This window comes from Sminthopsis crassicaudata, chromosome 5, assembly GCF_048593235.1.
Source record: "Sminthopsis crassicaudata isolate SCR6 chromosome 5, ASM4859323v1, whole genome shotgun sequence".
In the NCBI taxonomy this organism is placed as follows: Eukaryota; Metazoa; Chordata; class Mammalia; order Dasyuromorphia; family Dasyuridae; genus Sminthopsis; species Sminthopsis crassicaudata.
This window is the reverse complement of record NC_133621.1, coordinates 199,201,223-199,218,011: the sequence shown is the minus strand read 5'-3', so window position 1 is coordinate 199,218,011 and position 16,789 is coordinate 199,201,223. Positions and strand designations below refer to the sequence as shown.

The following is a 16,789-nucleotide window of genomic DNA, read 5'->3' as shown; positions in this document are numbered from 1 at the left end:
AAAGTGATAGTCCTATATTCATATGCTATTAGGCCAGGGGTACATGCACATAGGTAAGAAAATGCAAAGTAATTTGAAAAGGTAGACTATATTAACTGGAGGCATAATTTCCCAAAGGAGGTAGCACTTGAGTTTAGTCTTGAGTGGAAAATAGGCATTCTGCAAGGTAGAGATGAGGGCTGTTTCAGGTTTGAGGGGGATGGTTTGTTCAGATGCACAGAGGAGGAAAATGATTTGTTGAATCTGTTGAAATTGGTGAACAGCTGTTAACCTATTTTCATGTAAATATAGAGCTTACAAAGGAGAATTAATACAAAAAGTCTGGAAAGGTAGGATGCAGCCAGATTGAAGAAACTTGAAATGCCAGGCTAAGAAATCTGTGCTTTTATCTGTGAGGCAATAGAAAGCTGTTGTGTTTGAGCAGCAGTGACATGGTTGGATTTGTGCCTTAGGAAGATTACTTTGGAAGCTGCAAGGAAGAAAGAAATGAATAAGGCATTTTTTTAAAAAGCTAATACTATAATAGTAGCTAATACTAATTAATGTTAATATATTTTAATACTAGCTAATACTAATTAATACTAATAGAACAATTAGTATTAATTCCAATAATACCTAATATTTTTAAGGTTTGCACAGCACTTTACAATTATTACCTCATTTTGTCTTTATAGCAATCCTGGAAGGTGGTGTAATTATTATTCTCATTTTATAGATAGGAAAACTCAGACAGTTTAAGGATTTGCCCAGGATCACATATGTGGTTAGTAAATGGGAGTGCAGATTTGAATTAAGGTCTTCCTGACTCCGAGCTCAGCTAGCTGCCCACTAAGCAACTTAGCCACCTTCTATACACAGTTTAGTCTGTGCAGAGCATTGTGCTAAGTGCTAGTGATATAAATAGAAGAATACGATGGTCCCCCTTTCAAAGGGACTATTCTAATGGGAGAGACAGTACATATAGAAAGTTGTAAGTCAGGTGGATAAATCCAGGTCCTTGGGGTATAGCAGCAAAGCAGCTGCTGATACTTCTTAGACAAGAAGGAAACGGAGAGAAATAGAAAAACTATTTAAACTATTGCAATAGTGAAAAGTATTAGAATAGTGAAAATATTAGAAAAGTGAAAGGGAATGAGTGTTGTTACTAGTTACCATATGAGTAGGGAAGAAAGTAATGGGTGTAAGAACTTTTCTATAACTAGAATTGATAAAACATGGCATTAGAATTTTTGACTCCCATATTAAATTGCTGAATTTGCAGTCCACTTAACACCCCAGATCCTGTTTACAGAGGAACTGCTGTCTCCATGAATGGATTGGAGATAATTTTTGCACCAAAGTGTAAAACTTTATATTTTTTGCTAGATTTAGCCTAGTTAAGACTCTTTTGGATACTGACTCTCACACGATGTGTTAGCCATCCCTCTCGGCTTTGTGTCAACTTCAGCCTTGCTGAGTATATAATTTATTCAAGTTACTAATAAGAACCTTAAACACCATAGATTCCTTGGGTATTACAATAGAGACTTCCTACCATATTGACCCTGAAAGATTAACAACTACTCTCAAGTCCCTACTGTGAATCTAGGTAATGGGGTTAATTTATAAAATCTATCTCAGTAATGATTGTTGTATGTAATGAGACATTAGTTGTATGCCTTCATCTACTAGTTTAGTAATCCTGTCATAAAAAAGAAAGAAATGAGATTGCTTCCAACATCACAGATTAATGGTGATTTTTTGGGGTAATTTTCACTTTCTTTTTATTCACCCATCTTCTTTCAAGAATTTCCCTAGAAATCAAAGTCACTGGATTATAGCTTTTGCCTCTCCTGTCTTAGTTTCACTCTACCACCCCAGGAGAGTATACTTTCCTTTTCCTTGACATCTTTCTTTCAGTTCTTGCTTTTCTCATGGACTCAAATGACTATAAACTAGGATATCTTAATATCCTGGGATGCTTTTAAGAAGACTCTAACTACAATTATTCCAGCTATTCCAGCTGGATATTCCAGCTTGGATGTATGTTCCGTTAAAGACAAACAAAAAGAATCTTTCCCATTTTTTCATAGCTTTAATAGTTGAAATTATGGCTTACATGAACATGACTTATAATAGAAAGTGGCCCCTCCTCATTTCATGATTTGCGAATTGGTCCAGTTCCATTCCACTGTACCAGTTAAGACCTTGGTTTTCTAAGAACTAGCTAATCTCTCCCTGCTTCTTACCCCATCCACATAATTGTTGTAATCCCTTATCATAAGAGAGTGAATAGTGACATATAACATAGCCCTCTGACATCCTTTGGTTCTGCTTGTTGTAAAGGAAGAAAAGCTGGCTCTTGACTATGGGAACTGAGTGTGGACCACAATATAGCATTTTCACTCTTTCTGTTATTATTTGCTTGCATTTTAATTTTCCTTCTCAGGTTTTTTTTTTTTTTTTTTCTTTCTAGATCCAATTTTTCTTGTGCAGCAAGATAACTGTATAAATATGTACCCATATATTGCATTTAACATATATTTTAACATATTTAACATATTGGACTACCTGCCATCTAAGGGATGGGGTGGGGGAAAAGAGGGGAACATTTGGAATAGAAGATTTTACAAGGGACACATGCATATGTTTTGTTAAAAAAAAAGTTCTAATAATTTTTTTTTTTTTTAAAGTTGCCTCTTGATGACTTTCTCATTCAAGTTTTAAAGGAGGTTAGAATTAAAAATCCATTGATTCCCTGGGAGGTAGGAAGGAGAATTGATCTAGAATACTGTAATGTAATGTGTTTTCTGAGTGGGTTTTTTGCAAACTCTAGGCCTCTTCCCCATTAGAATGTAGAGGATATGTATGAATCTGTTCTAGGCATATTTTAAGTAATGGCTCTTGAACTAGTGGATAAGGGAAAAGGACATGCCTGGCTAGGACACTGCTTTAAATCAGTGGTATAATTTGGGGTTCCCTAAGACCATTTCAGAGGGTACAAAAAGTCAAGACTGTTTTACTCTTAATACTAAGACATTTTCACTTCTAATATGGTTAACTATAAATAAAGATTTTACAAGGGACACATGCATATGTTTTGTTGAAAGAAGAAGTAGCAGCTCAGGATTCAGTATTTTGAGATTAAAGGATGATTCTGGACCTAGAAGCCAATTGTCTTTGACCAGTATCTGGTAAAGCATTGCCCTTAAAACACAATGGACTTGATAGGAGGACTTGTGGAAAGTGGAGAGACCTGAATTCTTTCCATTCTAGGCTGCTGTCCACTGCTTCTGTGATGCAGATAAGATGCTGTGATTTCCCCTCTGGTATTACGGGTTCTGTACTTGGGAAAGGAGATAAGATGCTGGGCATATTTATAGTCTTTTGCCTTTCACTGAGCTCCTTATACAATCATCGTCAAGATAGTTAATACTCTCTGAGCCCCAAACTGTCTTCAAAGATCATGAAAGAAGGAGCATTAATGTTTAGACAAGTATTAGAATAGTGTGGATAGACATTTAATTGGTAGGACTTTAACTTGGGGAATCTTACCAATTTTGATTGAGCTTGGGTGGCCAAGTATTCTCTGGATTCTTCACTTAGTTGCCCTAACACTTAATACCATTATTTAGTCCAATTAAATAACTGAATTAAAATAACTCATGCAGAGCTTATTTTCTCTGATAAAGGCCCTCCTGGGTATTTGAATCATTTGGAAATTTTAAAATCTGGGAAGGGAAGGTCTTCCAGTTTCTTTTTGACTAGTGGACTCCACTCTTAGCTTCTGATAATTCTTGTTATAGGGCTCCCTATTTCTAAGAAATTAGGAAATCAGGTGATTTTTAAAACTTTTGTGATTTCTGAATCTGAGGTACCTGATGGCCAAGATAGTGACGTCTGAGGAACAATGCAGACAGCTAAGAGATACAAGTATTTTAATATTTTTTATTTGCCAGTGGGAACTTTCCTGACAACTGAGAGAGCTGATTCAAAACAGCTGTCATAGGAACACCCTTTTCCCCCTTACTTTATTGTATAGAACTTGCTGATCTAGAAAGAAGGTTTAAAAAAAAAAAAAAAAAAACCCTGAGAAGGAAGACAAAAATGCAAGCAAACAATAACAGAAAGAGTGGAAATGGTATGTTGTAGTCCACACTCATTTCCCATAGTTCTCTCTCTGGGTGTAGCCATTTTTCTTCATTACTGAGCAACTGGAACTGGTTTAGATCATCTCATTGTTGAAGAGAGCCACGGCCATCAGAATTGATCATCATATAGTATTGTTGTTGCCGTGTACAATGATCTCCTGATTCTGCTCAGCATCAGTTCATGTAAGTCTCTCCAAGCCTCTGAAATTATCTTCAAGCAGTATTCTTACAAACAGATCTTTCTAGATTTTTTTTTCCAATCGTGTGATTTTAACAGGAATATATTTGAATTGTATTAACATAGATCTTGCTCTTTTGGGGGGGTTTTAATTAATCTTCTCAGTCTTCACCTCCACATCCTGTAGACTCCAGAGATTTCATGGGATCCATGAACTTGAATGGGGAAAAAGCTTTATATTATGAATTTTTAGTTGAAAATTATCATTTCGGATGAGGAAATTAAACTATCACTTTTTGCAGATGACATGATGGTATACTTAGAGAACCCCAAAGACTCTGCTAAAAAGCTACTAGAAATAATTCAAAATTTCAGCAAAGTGGCAGGATACAAAATAAATCCACATAAATCCTCGGCATTTTTATATATCACTAACAAAATGCAACAGCAAGAGATACAAAGAGAAATTCCATTCCAAACAAATGTTGAGAGTATAAAATATTTGGGAATCCATCTACCAAAGAAAAGTCAGGAATTATATGAGAAAAATTACAAAACACTTGCCACAAAAATAAAATCAGATTTAAATAATTGGAAAGACATTCAGTGCTCTTGGATAGGCCGAGCGAATATAATAAAGATGACAATACTCCCCAAACTAATCTATTTATTTAGTGCTATACCAATCAGACTCCCAAGAAACTATTTTAATGACCTAGAAAAAATAACAACAAAATTCATATGGAAGAATAAAAGGTCAAGAATTGCAAGGGAACTAATGAAAAAAAACTCAGAGGAAGGTGGTCTAAGTGTACCTGATCTAAAGCTATATTATATAGCAGCAGTCACCAAAACCATTTGGTATTGGCTAAGAAATAGACCGGTAGATCAGTGGAACAGATTAGATACAAAGGACAAAAAAGGGTACATCTATAGCAATCTAATCTTTGACAAACCCAAAGATTCCAACATTAGGGATAAAAATTCATTATTCGGAAAAAACTGTTGGGAAAACTGGAAATTAGTATGGCAGAAATTAGATATGGATCCACACTTAACACCATATACCAAGATAAGATCAAAATGGGTCCATGATTTAGGCATAAAGAGGGAGATAATAAATAGATTAGAGGAACAGAGGATAATCTACCTCTCAGACTTGTGGAGGAGGAAGGAATTTATGACCAGAGGAGAACTAGAGATCATTATTGATCACAAAATAGAAGATTTTGATTACATCAAACTAAAAAGTTTCTGTACAAATAATACTAATGCAAACAAGATTAGAAGGGAAGTAACAAATTGGGAAAATATTTTTAAAAACAAAGGTTCTGACAAAGGTCTCATTTCCAAAATATATAGAGAACTGACCATAATTTATAAGAAACCGAACCATTCTCCAATTGATAAATGGTCAAAGGATATGAACAGACAATTCTCAGAGGAAGAAATTGAAACTATATCCACTCACATGAAAGAGTGTTCCAAATCACTACTGATCAGAGAAATGCAAATTAAGACCACTCTGAGATACCACTACACACCTGTCAGATTGGCTAACATGACAGGAACAAATAATGACAAATGTTGGAGGGGATGTGGGGAAATTGGGACACTAATACATTGCTGGTGGAGTTGTGAAAGAATCCAGCCATTCTGGAGAGCAATCTGGAATTATGCCCAAAAAGTTATCAAACTGTGCATACCCTTTGACCCAACAGCGCTACTACTGGGATTATATCCCAAAGAAATACTAAAGAGCGGAAAGAGACATATATGTGCCAAAATGTTTGTGGCAGCTCTTTTTGTTGTAGCTAGAAACTGGAAGATGAATGGATGTCCATCAGTTGGAGAATGGTTGGGTAAATTGTGGTATATGAAGGTTATGGAATATTATTGCTCTGTAAGAAATGACCAGCAGGAGGAATACAGAGAGGCCTGGAGAGACTTAGGTCAACTGATGCTGAGTGAAATGAGCAGAACCAGAAGATCACTGTATACTTCAACAACAATATTGTATGAGGATGTATTCTGATGGAAGTGGAAATCTTCAACATAAAGAAGATCCAACTCACTTCCAGTTGATCAATGATGGACAGAAATAACTATATCCAGAGAAGGAACACTGGGAGGCGAATGTAAATTGTTAGCACTAATATCTGTCTGCCCAGGTTGCATGTACCTTCGGATTCTAATGTTTATTGTGCAACAAGAAAATGATATTCACACACATGTATTGTACCTAGACTATATTGTAACACATGTAAAATGTATGGTATTGCCTGTCGTCGGGGGGAGGGAATAGAGGGAGGGGGGGCAATTTGGAAAAATGAATACAAGGGATAATATTATAAAATATATATATAATAATAAAAAAAAAATAAAAAAAAGAATAAAAAAAAAAAAAATTATCATTTCGGGCAGCTAGGTGGTGCAGTGGATAGAGCACCAGCCCTGAATTCAGGAGGACCCGAGTTCAAATCTGGTTTCAGATACTTCCTAGCTGTGTGACCTTGGGCAAGTCACTTAACCCCAGCCTCCCGGGGGGGGGGGGGGGGAATGAATAGTGGAATATAGGCTTGTCCTACATTCTAAGAAGGGATCCGTAGGTCTCACCAGACTGCCAAAAAAAGGTTTTGAAACCTTGCACTTTGATATAAAGAGAAAGTGGTGAGGGTGTTGGGAAGAGGGGATAGGGAAGAGTACAGGACAAAGACCCATTTTTGATTAATGATCCTTGATTTTATTTTTTTAATACCAATTTATAATTAGTCACTTGATCTGTAAAAGAGCACAAAACTATATATAGAGATAGATAGATAGATAGATAGATACATATATATATATATATAACATACACACAAAGAGAATTCTAGTTGTGATTCATGTGGGTAGGTATTATCTTTAAAATCAGCTAATGATAAATGATAACTTAAAACTATGAACTGAGTATTTTGACCCTAAATGTTTAACAATTTAATTAAATTAATTGCCTGAACTTAGAGAATTCAGAGAATTTCTGGGAATAACCAAGGTATTAAGGAAAAAAGATGATTATAACTAGATATTTAGCTATATTTTATATTTTCTTCATATTTTTGATATTTTACTGATATATTTTAATATTAATATCACTATCCATCCACTGCCATGCCGCCCTCCCCCACCCCCCAAAAATAATCCTTCCCTAATGTAAAATGTTTTTCTTGGTGATTGCATTTATCTGAGTTCTTCCATCTTTCAACATGGTTTTCTTTTATAATACTGTAACCATTGAATTCATTATTTTCATGGTTTTTCTCACTCCCTTCTATCATTTCATACCAAATCTTCCCAGATTTCTCTGACATTATTCATCTTTATTAATTTATGGTAATATTCCAATCATAATTTGGTCAGCTCTTCCAAGTTGATGAACACCCACTTTATTTCCAGTTCTTTGCTACAAAAAATGTGTTACTCTAAATACCATCAAGTCTATCACTTGATTTCTGGTGTACATATATATATAGCTAGTACTCTCTCTTGATCTCTTTTGTGTATATAGCTGGCATTGGGTCAAAGGATAAACATAATTTAGTGAGTTGGGAGTACTCTTCACATCAGCTTTTCCACATTTCCTCTTTATCTGATGTCTTATATTACTTCTTCCATCCTTTTAGAAGATCTGCTGGAAAGTGCTCTTTTGGACCATTCTTTGTCTTTGATCTTCAGTCTCATACTATAGTTCTCCTCCCTTTCAGGTAAATTCTTTGGTGGATCATCTCTTTGTAAGGAACTGTCTTCCCTATCTATCCTTCCTTCAGATTTTCTGTATCTATTGAAGGTAGCACTTTTTCTTCATTGTAATCATATGTCAACCTTGATCCCTTATTCTTTCTCTTAGTTCTTTGGCCCCTTTTCTCTATTCAAACAATGATCAAGCTATTCCATCTCCTGCCTTCAGAGAATAGAATGTACTTCTTAATCTCTTTCTTCAAGACTATTTCCTACATTACTGTTCCTCCTTGCTGTTGGAGGTCTGCCCTTCCTCAAATCATTTTAGATTTGCTTATTCATTTACATCATGTTGCCCCCAGTAGTATAAAAGTACCTTAAAGGCATGGAATGTCATTTTTGCAGTATTATCCACTTACTAAATGTTTATTGAGTTTTATTAAATTTCCTCATGGATAAAAAAAAGGGTCAAATTTGTATTTCATACTGGTTGGAGAGATACTTGGAAGCTATAGAAAAGCATCAAAACATTTAGAAAGTTATAGGAAATTACAAGAATTTCCAAAAGTAAAATATGAGGTTGGATAAGACAAGCTAAAAAGCAAGGAGAAAAGGTTCTTAACTTCAGCAATGTTCATGGCTTACTTTTTGTGTTTGGGGGGTTTGTTTTTTAATCCTCTAATTCTCACAATTTCTTAGTGTCTACATTTGTAAATAGCAGAGAGCTGTGAGAATTCAAGGCACTATGGATATTCCAATGCTCCAATTCAAAACAAAAAAAAATTTCCGAAGACATCCTCTACTCTCAAGTTCCTTCCCAGTTATGTGTCTGAGCATACTTTCCAACTCTGAGATGTGTTTAGACCAGTTATATCCCTGACTGATTGAGGTGCGAGGAAGAATATTTCGTAAGCTCCTTAGAGAGTCTCTGTTTTGCATAGATCCTGAGAATTGCACATCTGTTAGTATTAAAATAACCCTGAATGTTAATACTATAGTGGCTGGGGAGGAAGTAGCTCTTAAATTTATTGACTGATTCTGTATAGTCAAATTCTGTTTGGATTACATATGTGTATGTTGTTTGGGGGAAAGTGTGTGTGTGTGTGTGTGTGTGTGTGTGTGTGTGTGTGTGTGTGTGTGTGTGTGTGTGTTTAACATGATTTTCTTTCCTGCTTACCCCAGGAACTAGAGAATGAGTATAATAGTTATGAGTCAGTGACATTATTATTGTAAATAGAAACATAAACTCTGTTCTTGCATGTACCTTGCACTCCTTATGTGTCTCTCCAGAAGTTCTCTGTGCCAGCCAAGGAATGTTCAAGGCTTCTGAGTCAGCAGTCAGCTGCCACGAGATAAAACATGCAGGATATTGTCTCCTGGCACAAATACCAGGTGCATGTATGGATCTCCTTAAGACTGGCACAACCAAATCCTCTTTCTTTGTCTGGCTTCTTCAGTTCTCTTCCCCAATCTTCTACTCCCTCCCCCTCTGCAATCTGCAAAAAAAACTCCAGAATTTCTGACACTTTAGCTGCAGATTTCAATATCTCTAAGGTGCTATATATAGAATGCATAATTTTTATTGGATGGTTTAGGGTCAACGAGGCAAGAAGATTCAGAGAAAGATCATAAAAAAGTAGCATTTGGGTTTTATTTTTAGGAATAAGTGGAGTACCTATTACTCATCATAAAATGAGAATAGCATGACACACTTTCTTTTTTGTAGAACACATGATTTGAGTTAAATTCATGTATAAAATAAGACAAATAGGAAAGAAAAGAAGGAAAGTCTTAGCAAAAGCAGAATCCTAGAATATCCCTAGTTGGAAGGGATCTCAGGCCAGCTTATCCCTGAACCAGAATTTCCTCTTCTACATATCTAATAACTGATCATCCATCCTTTACTTGAAGAATTTGAGTAGGAGTATGGGGGATTAGGACAGGACAACCAATACATCTTGTAAGTCAATTCCACTTTGGGATCAGTTTTCTCCTTATATTAGGCCTTAGTCTGATCTTTACAACTTCTGCCTATAATTACTGACTTCTTGGACTAAGCAAAACAAGGATATTCTTTTCACTTACAGTTTTTCACCTCGTTTCTCATCTTAGACTTGCCATTTCTAAATCTCCCAGATAACTGTCCCTATTCTTTCTGCCCATCCTGAGCCATAATTTCAAGAAAACACAGCAAAATGGATAGCATGCTGAACATGTCTCTATTACTTGTCTGGCCTTACTTTCCTTAAATGTATGACAAGATGGATAATACTTGAAGTGCTAGTCAGATAACTGATATAAGACTTCAGAGTGATATATGAATATCAGCCATCATCATTATCATCCTTCATGTCTTTTTTGAATTCTTGTTTATCTTGCATTTCCCAAAATGTGATCTTTAGAATGAAATGTGATATTCCACATGTGGTCTGATCAGGGCAGAATAACGTAGACATTTTCCTTCTTGTAATATAGTCTGTCTTTGTGGGTAGGGAGAGAAGAGCTGACATATTCACAGTATTGATTGGGCTTAGCAGTGCACTAAAATTGCCAGGCATTACTATCTCTGCATGACTGTAGTAGGTTTCTAAATGTACTATGGCTTGCCAGTTAGAAGCTCTAACACTTCTGAAGTCTTCCTTTTGCAGTCATTTGGTTTGCAAAGTAGGAAATGTGAGGCAGCCCAGGAGAATATATCTTGTGTAGTTTTACACTTGGTGGCTGTCCCATTGTTCTAGGAACCAACCTGTCTCTTTTATCTCTTGTCACTAGTGACCTACAGGTCTTAATCTCTTTCATCCTATGTTTAGTATTTGTCATTTGGAAGCGGATACTTGACTGCTGTCCTGGAACTATGGGTGAAATTTTTGGGGGGGGATTATTGCATCAAAGGGGGCTCTAATAATGCCTGAGTAAGATAGATTGATGGTATTCTGCAATTTGTGTCTAATGTTAGCAGATAGGGTGTGTGGATGGGGAGGGAGGAGAAAAAAAAATGGAAAAAAAGTTACATGATAACATGATTTTAAAAGAATAGCAAGTTGTAAATAATTTGTAGTTTCATGTATAATCATCTTTTTTTTTTTTTTCTATTTTCCTGTTATGGAAATATGTTTTATTTCTTTTAAGTTTAGATAAAATAAATAAAAACTTTAAAATAGGTATAATGCAGTGAAAGAATTATCCTGGTTTCGAAGCCTATATATGTAAAGAGTGCATTATTTATGAACCACGTGTCAGAAGATCTATATTATAACTACTGGCTTTGCCACTAACATTGAGACCCTAAGAAAGTCATCTTTTCCTTTCTTCACTGATAGAATAAGAATGTTGACTAAATGATCTCTATGGGCAATTTCATCTCTATGCTATTAATAGGTAAATAAAAATTATCATTAGTACTACATTATTTTTAAGTATTTGAAAAATGATAGAATAATTTTTAGCTGAACTTAGCACAACAGAAACATGAAATGCCAGAGACATATGTTAAAAACTTTAAAAAGTTTCATCAAGGACCTAGCTCTACTCAACAATGAGGTGATTCAGGCCAATTCCAATAGAGTTGGATAGAGAGCCATCTGTGTCCAGAAAGAGGACTATGGGGACTGAATTTTGGATCACAACATAATATTTTCACCTCTTTGTGGTTGTTTGCTTATTTTTTTCATTTTTAATCTGATTTTTTTTCTTGTGCAGTATTATAAATATGTAAATATGTTTAGAAGAATTGCACATGTTTAATCAATATTGGATTACTTGCCATCTAAATAGGGAGGTAAGGAAGAGGGAGGGATAAGAATTTGGAACACAAGGTTTTACGAGGGTGAATGGTTTTTGGTTTTTTTTTTTTTGCTGAGGCAATTGGGATTAAGTGACTTGCCCAGGATCACACAGTTAGTCTAAGGCCATATTTGAACTCTAGTTCTCCTGACTTCAGGATTGGTACTATACCACCTAGCTTCCCCAAGGCTAAATATTAGTTTAATATCCTTGCATTTATATTTGGATTTTTTTTTTTAAGTTTCATCAAGAAACTGTTAGAAACTAAAGGCTTTACATTGGGAGAAATATTATAAAATAAACCACAAAGATAATTAGTATTGATTGATTCATTGTTTGCCAATTGACTCCAAGTCTAAATTTTAAGCTATTTCCTAATATAGGATGAATTTTAGTGGTTTCTAAATATACTGATATGCTGAATCTCATCAAATTATTCTCATGATCATTTGGAATATTATTATAACCTTGTTTTAAGTTGGGTTTCTGAACAAGAAAATTCTTTGAGAGTGATAAATTCTCTTCATCACTTTTAACTTAATTTCTGCTTTTCTTGTACTAACTCCCTCTCCCACTAGTTTTTCAAAGATGTTTCTTATTGGATTCTTGGTATAACCATTTCAGCAGAAACTGAATGGTATTGTGAATCTTGGCACCAGAGTATAACTGTTTGAGAACAAAGGAAAATCAATTTTTTTTTTTTTAATAGAAGACAAAACCAGATAAGACCAGGTATACCCCAAATCTTCTACTAGTCGATCAAAAAAACTGGCTGAGTTTATGTGGTTGCTGTTTTTGTGTAACTGTCAGAAGCAAAACAAGCCTTGGAAATCCCCACTAATACTCACAGGGTAAAATGAGGCTCTGACTCACTGGGAACCTTGTTTCTTCTCCTTTTTTAGTCCTTCTTCATCCTCCCTTATTATAGTTCTTGTACACATCTTCCATAGACTTTTCCTCTTTCTCACACCACTCATTTAACTTTTAAAGACAGCTTTGACTTATATTTTTTAAAATTATAAATTATAATTAAAAAAAGCCAAAAAACTGGTTCTTTTTTAGAACTTGTAAACTTTTGTCACTATGAACAAATACGAAATGGGAAAGCAGCAAGAAATAAAACAAAAAAACCAACAGCAACAAAAACTTTCGAAGAGTACCCTATCTTGTCATCTTGTTCACATTGGATTTGGAAAGAATAGACTATATTATTGTTCAGTCATACCACATGATGGATTTGAGACTAGAAAGCAGATAGGAATAAATCAGATAAAAAATTTAAGCTACTTAGCAACATAGTAAATACATATAAATAACATTGTCCTCTTTAGATAAGGAGATGCTAAAGAGATCTGGCAGTTCTTTGAATTTGATAATTTCCTCATAAAGAGTTTAACCATAACATTATCACTGTGTGATATAGGTTCAGCTCTCCCTAAGAGCCTGAGCCTAACTTCAGACCCCATTTGGGGTTTTCTTGATAGAAATACTGGAGTAATTTGCCATTTTCTTTTCCAGCTCATTTTAGAGGTGAAGCTGAATTAAGTGACTTGCTCAGGTCACACAGCTAGTAAGTGTCTGAGGCTGGATCTGAATACAGGAATATGAGTCTTCCTGACTCCATGCCATACTATGCCATCTAGCTACACCAAATTTCAAAGATAAGGCTGCAATAATTAGTGCCCAGATAATATTAAGAAGCCTGAAGCAACACTTCTTGTTAAGTAATTAACTCTTACATATATTTGATCTAGCAGATGAAATAAGTACCCCTTTCTTGATATTTCATTGTAAATTTAATATATGTTCTTTGAGATAAAATGTTGAGTCTTCGAATTCTCAATGGAAGACACTTCAGACTCTCCCAGTGTGCCTAAATTTGGCCTTTAAGAGATGTGATTAATAATTAGTCTTTTCCTTTCCTTCTGGAGATTTATTTTCTTTAACCTTTAAAATTTATTCAAATTTTATTATTATTTTGTTGACATTTTTCTTCCTTCCCTCATTTCCATTCAGTTTTTCCCAATAACTTTTTTTGTTTGTTTGTTTGTTTGTTTGTTTGTTTGTTTGCCTGTCTCTTTTTTGAGGTTGTGCAGGGGAACTGATAGTGATTCCATTATCCTTCTTAGCAGCTCTTGACTTGGCTTCAGGGCAGCAACAAAATGGGAAAGTTCCTAGAACAGATGGTAACCTGCAATCCCCTGAATGCGCTACCCCTCCAGGTAGCATCTATCCTCAATTCACTTTTCCATCTCTAGTTCTTGTTCTATTGTGGTTCAGTCCAAGGGAATAGTCCATTCATATGACCTGTATACAAATGTTACTCACACTCAACTAAAGGGCTTTCCTTATCAAGAAAACTTTTGACGGGTTAAAGACGGGTAACATTCAGGAAGACCTTGCCAAGATTCTTCCTGGGCACACCTTTTACTGATGGCTAATTGGTGAGCCATCTGTAGCAAATTGTTCTGACAGGGGAATCAGGAAGCCTTGTGGTCACTGTAATGTTGTCAGCACTTTTTAGTTTCTGTATTAAGAACATTTTCAAGTAACAGGTGAACTTTCTTATTTGGTTAACCCCTGGTCAGCTCTCACTAATGATGGTGTATGTCATACAACGTTTTGTATAATAGTAATAGCCAGGTGCTATTAGAAGTACTCTAATCATCCCTATACTCTTCAGAACATGATTATAGGATATTATAGGGGTAGGGATGTCTCAGTGGATGATACACACTACTTGTTTAAACTGCATTGGGGGAAGGGGAATGAAAGAATGCTTTTCACTAGTGAAAGACAAAGAGTAACAAAACAGTTAAAGCTGTAGAGGGTCACAAGAGAACCATCACTAGTGAATCTTCTAGTGGACAGAATGGAGTAGTGTTATGAAGTCTTTGGTCTCTATTGACTTGAAAATAACACTTTTAAAAAATTTAAATTTAAAAAAAGAATTGGTTCCATGTATATCAAAATGTTGATAGTAGTACTTTTCATGTTAGCAAAAACCAATTGTAAACAAAGTGGCTATTTCCATAAATTGGCTGAACAGATTGTGGTTCATGAATGTAGTGGCAAAACATATATAAAATGACTGCTTAATAAAAAGTAAATGATGAAATGAAGTGGCATTTTGAACAACTGGTAATGACCGATCTTGGACACAAAGAATAGAAAAAAATGAAACATACCTTTCTCCTTTTTTTTGGAGTAACTAATTTTAGCTGCTGAATGTTACTGTTTTGGTTGTATGTGTTTATTTTTTTATTACAAGAGAAAGGTCAATTTAGGAATTGGGATTATATACAGAAATGACTAATATAGAACAAGGCAAAAGTAAATAAAAAATTTTAAGGAGGTAATTATTTAAAATCTAGAACTGCCTCCTAGAAGACATTATAACATTCAAATCTATTGACTCTTTTTTTTTTCCTTTTCTTTTGATTTTGATAGATTAATGTAGGTATCGGGAGAACACAACTGCCTCCTCCCCTTATGCAGGGATTACCAAGAGTGTGGAAGCATGGAGGAAAGTCGGAATGAGAAGACAAATGAAGCTCATATTCTCTTTGACCGATTTGTCCAGGCCAGCACCTGCAAAGGAACACTGAAAGCTTTCCAAGAGCTCTGTGACTATTTGGAGTTAAAGCCCAAGGACTATCGTTCCTTCTACCACAAGCTCAAGTCCAAGCTTAACTACTGGAAAGCCAAAGCCCTCTGGGCAAAACTGGATAAACGGGGTAGCCACAAAGACTACAGAAAGGGAAAAGTATGCACTAACACCAAGGTAATAGTTGTTTGACTATATCAGCATACATGGCTACAGGCTTAAGGGTTTAGAATGGATTTCACAGAGAAGAATTGGTTTTGGAAGACCGAATGAGGTTTACATAAATTTCAGCAACAACCTAGTGTGAAAAAGACTTATTTCTTTGTTCTAAAGTCAGGAATTGGGGGCCATTCACTTTGTGTTAATGGTTTCCTGGGAGCCTCAGTTATCAAAGCCAACAATTCATAACGATGTGACCTATGTGTGGACTAAGATTTTAATGTGTATTTTTCTCTTTGAAAAGGACCATTTCCTTCAAATAGGTGAAAAAAAATCTGTCATCCTGAGCCAGAAGTAAACAAGTTTCATAGGAAAAGTGTATTTCCTGCTTTTCCCTCTCCATATTTCATAAATATTTTTATTTTCCTCTCGATCATATTATGTGGGCATATACTGTAAATATTTATTTTTAAGATAGTCCATACCTGCTTTTGTTATATTTTGAAAAAGCTGGTAAGTATGTGAAATTACATGCGGGCAATATACCATGTAAATACAACAGACAATTCTTCTTAACTGATTTTTTTGTAGTTGTAAGTATTAAAAAAAAAAACAAAACCAACAGCATTGGATGTCTGTGAAGATAGTTCTAAAAAAGATTCTACCAAAATGCATTGTATTTGTCATATCTCTCATTATTGTTCAGTCTCTGTACACCTGCTAAGTCAAATAGCTGGTCTCTTCCAGGATGTGTATCTGAAAGAGCTATAGAATCTTCTGGAGCTTTCAAAATGAGAACTTAGAAAAGTAAAGTTACCTTCAAATTTGAGTTTAAAATTCTGTTCAGAAGGAAAAAAGCCCTAACAACCTTTGTTTGAATCTTGAAATTGTCCTCCTGAGGATACTTCAGAGCTATGTAGAATAAAAGCTTATCTATTTTGAGCCTTTCCATTAGCAGAATCTTCAAGGCTCAGTATTTCAAGACCTGGAAATTTTTTTATTTTAATTCCTTCAAAGCTGAGAAAAAATGCATTCACTGCTTATACTGGACCATTATGTATTGGTCAGTGGAATATTGTTTTGCATTTATTTGAGGTTTGTACATAGAACTATTAAGCAAGTAGGCTGTTGACCCTTTTGTTGATACACAGTACTTAGAATTGCACCCATCTCTTACAGATACTTTATTCTGACCTAGGTTATATTCTATGGAAA

The 16,789-nt window shown here is 35.1% G+C and overlaps 1 protein-coding gene across 4 annotated transcripts in view; it reads left to right on the top strand.

Annotated features, from left to right (window-relative positions):
* The window catches only part of MICAL3 (microtubule associated monooxygenase, calponin and LIM domain containing 3), a 243,831-nt gene that overhangs the window by 85,589 nt on the left and 141,453 nt on the right, over positions 1-16,789 (top strand). For all 4 annotated transcript variants that reach the window (XM_074266838.1, XM_074266836.1, XM_074266837.1 and 1 more), the window contains exon 3: positions 15,259-15,592. In XM_074266838.1, coding sequence (XP_074122939.1) covers positions 15,329-15,592 — 264 coding nt within the window. In that variant the 5' untranslated portion in view covers positions 15,259-15,328. The remainder of the gene's footprint in view (positions 1-15,258; positions 15,593-16,789) is intronic.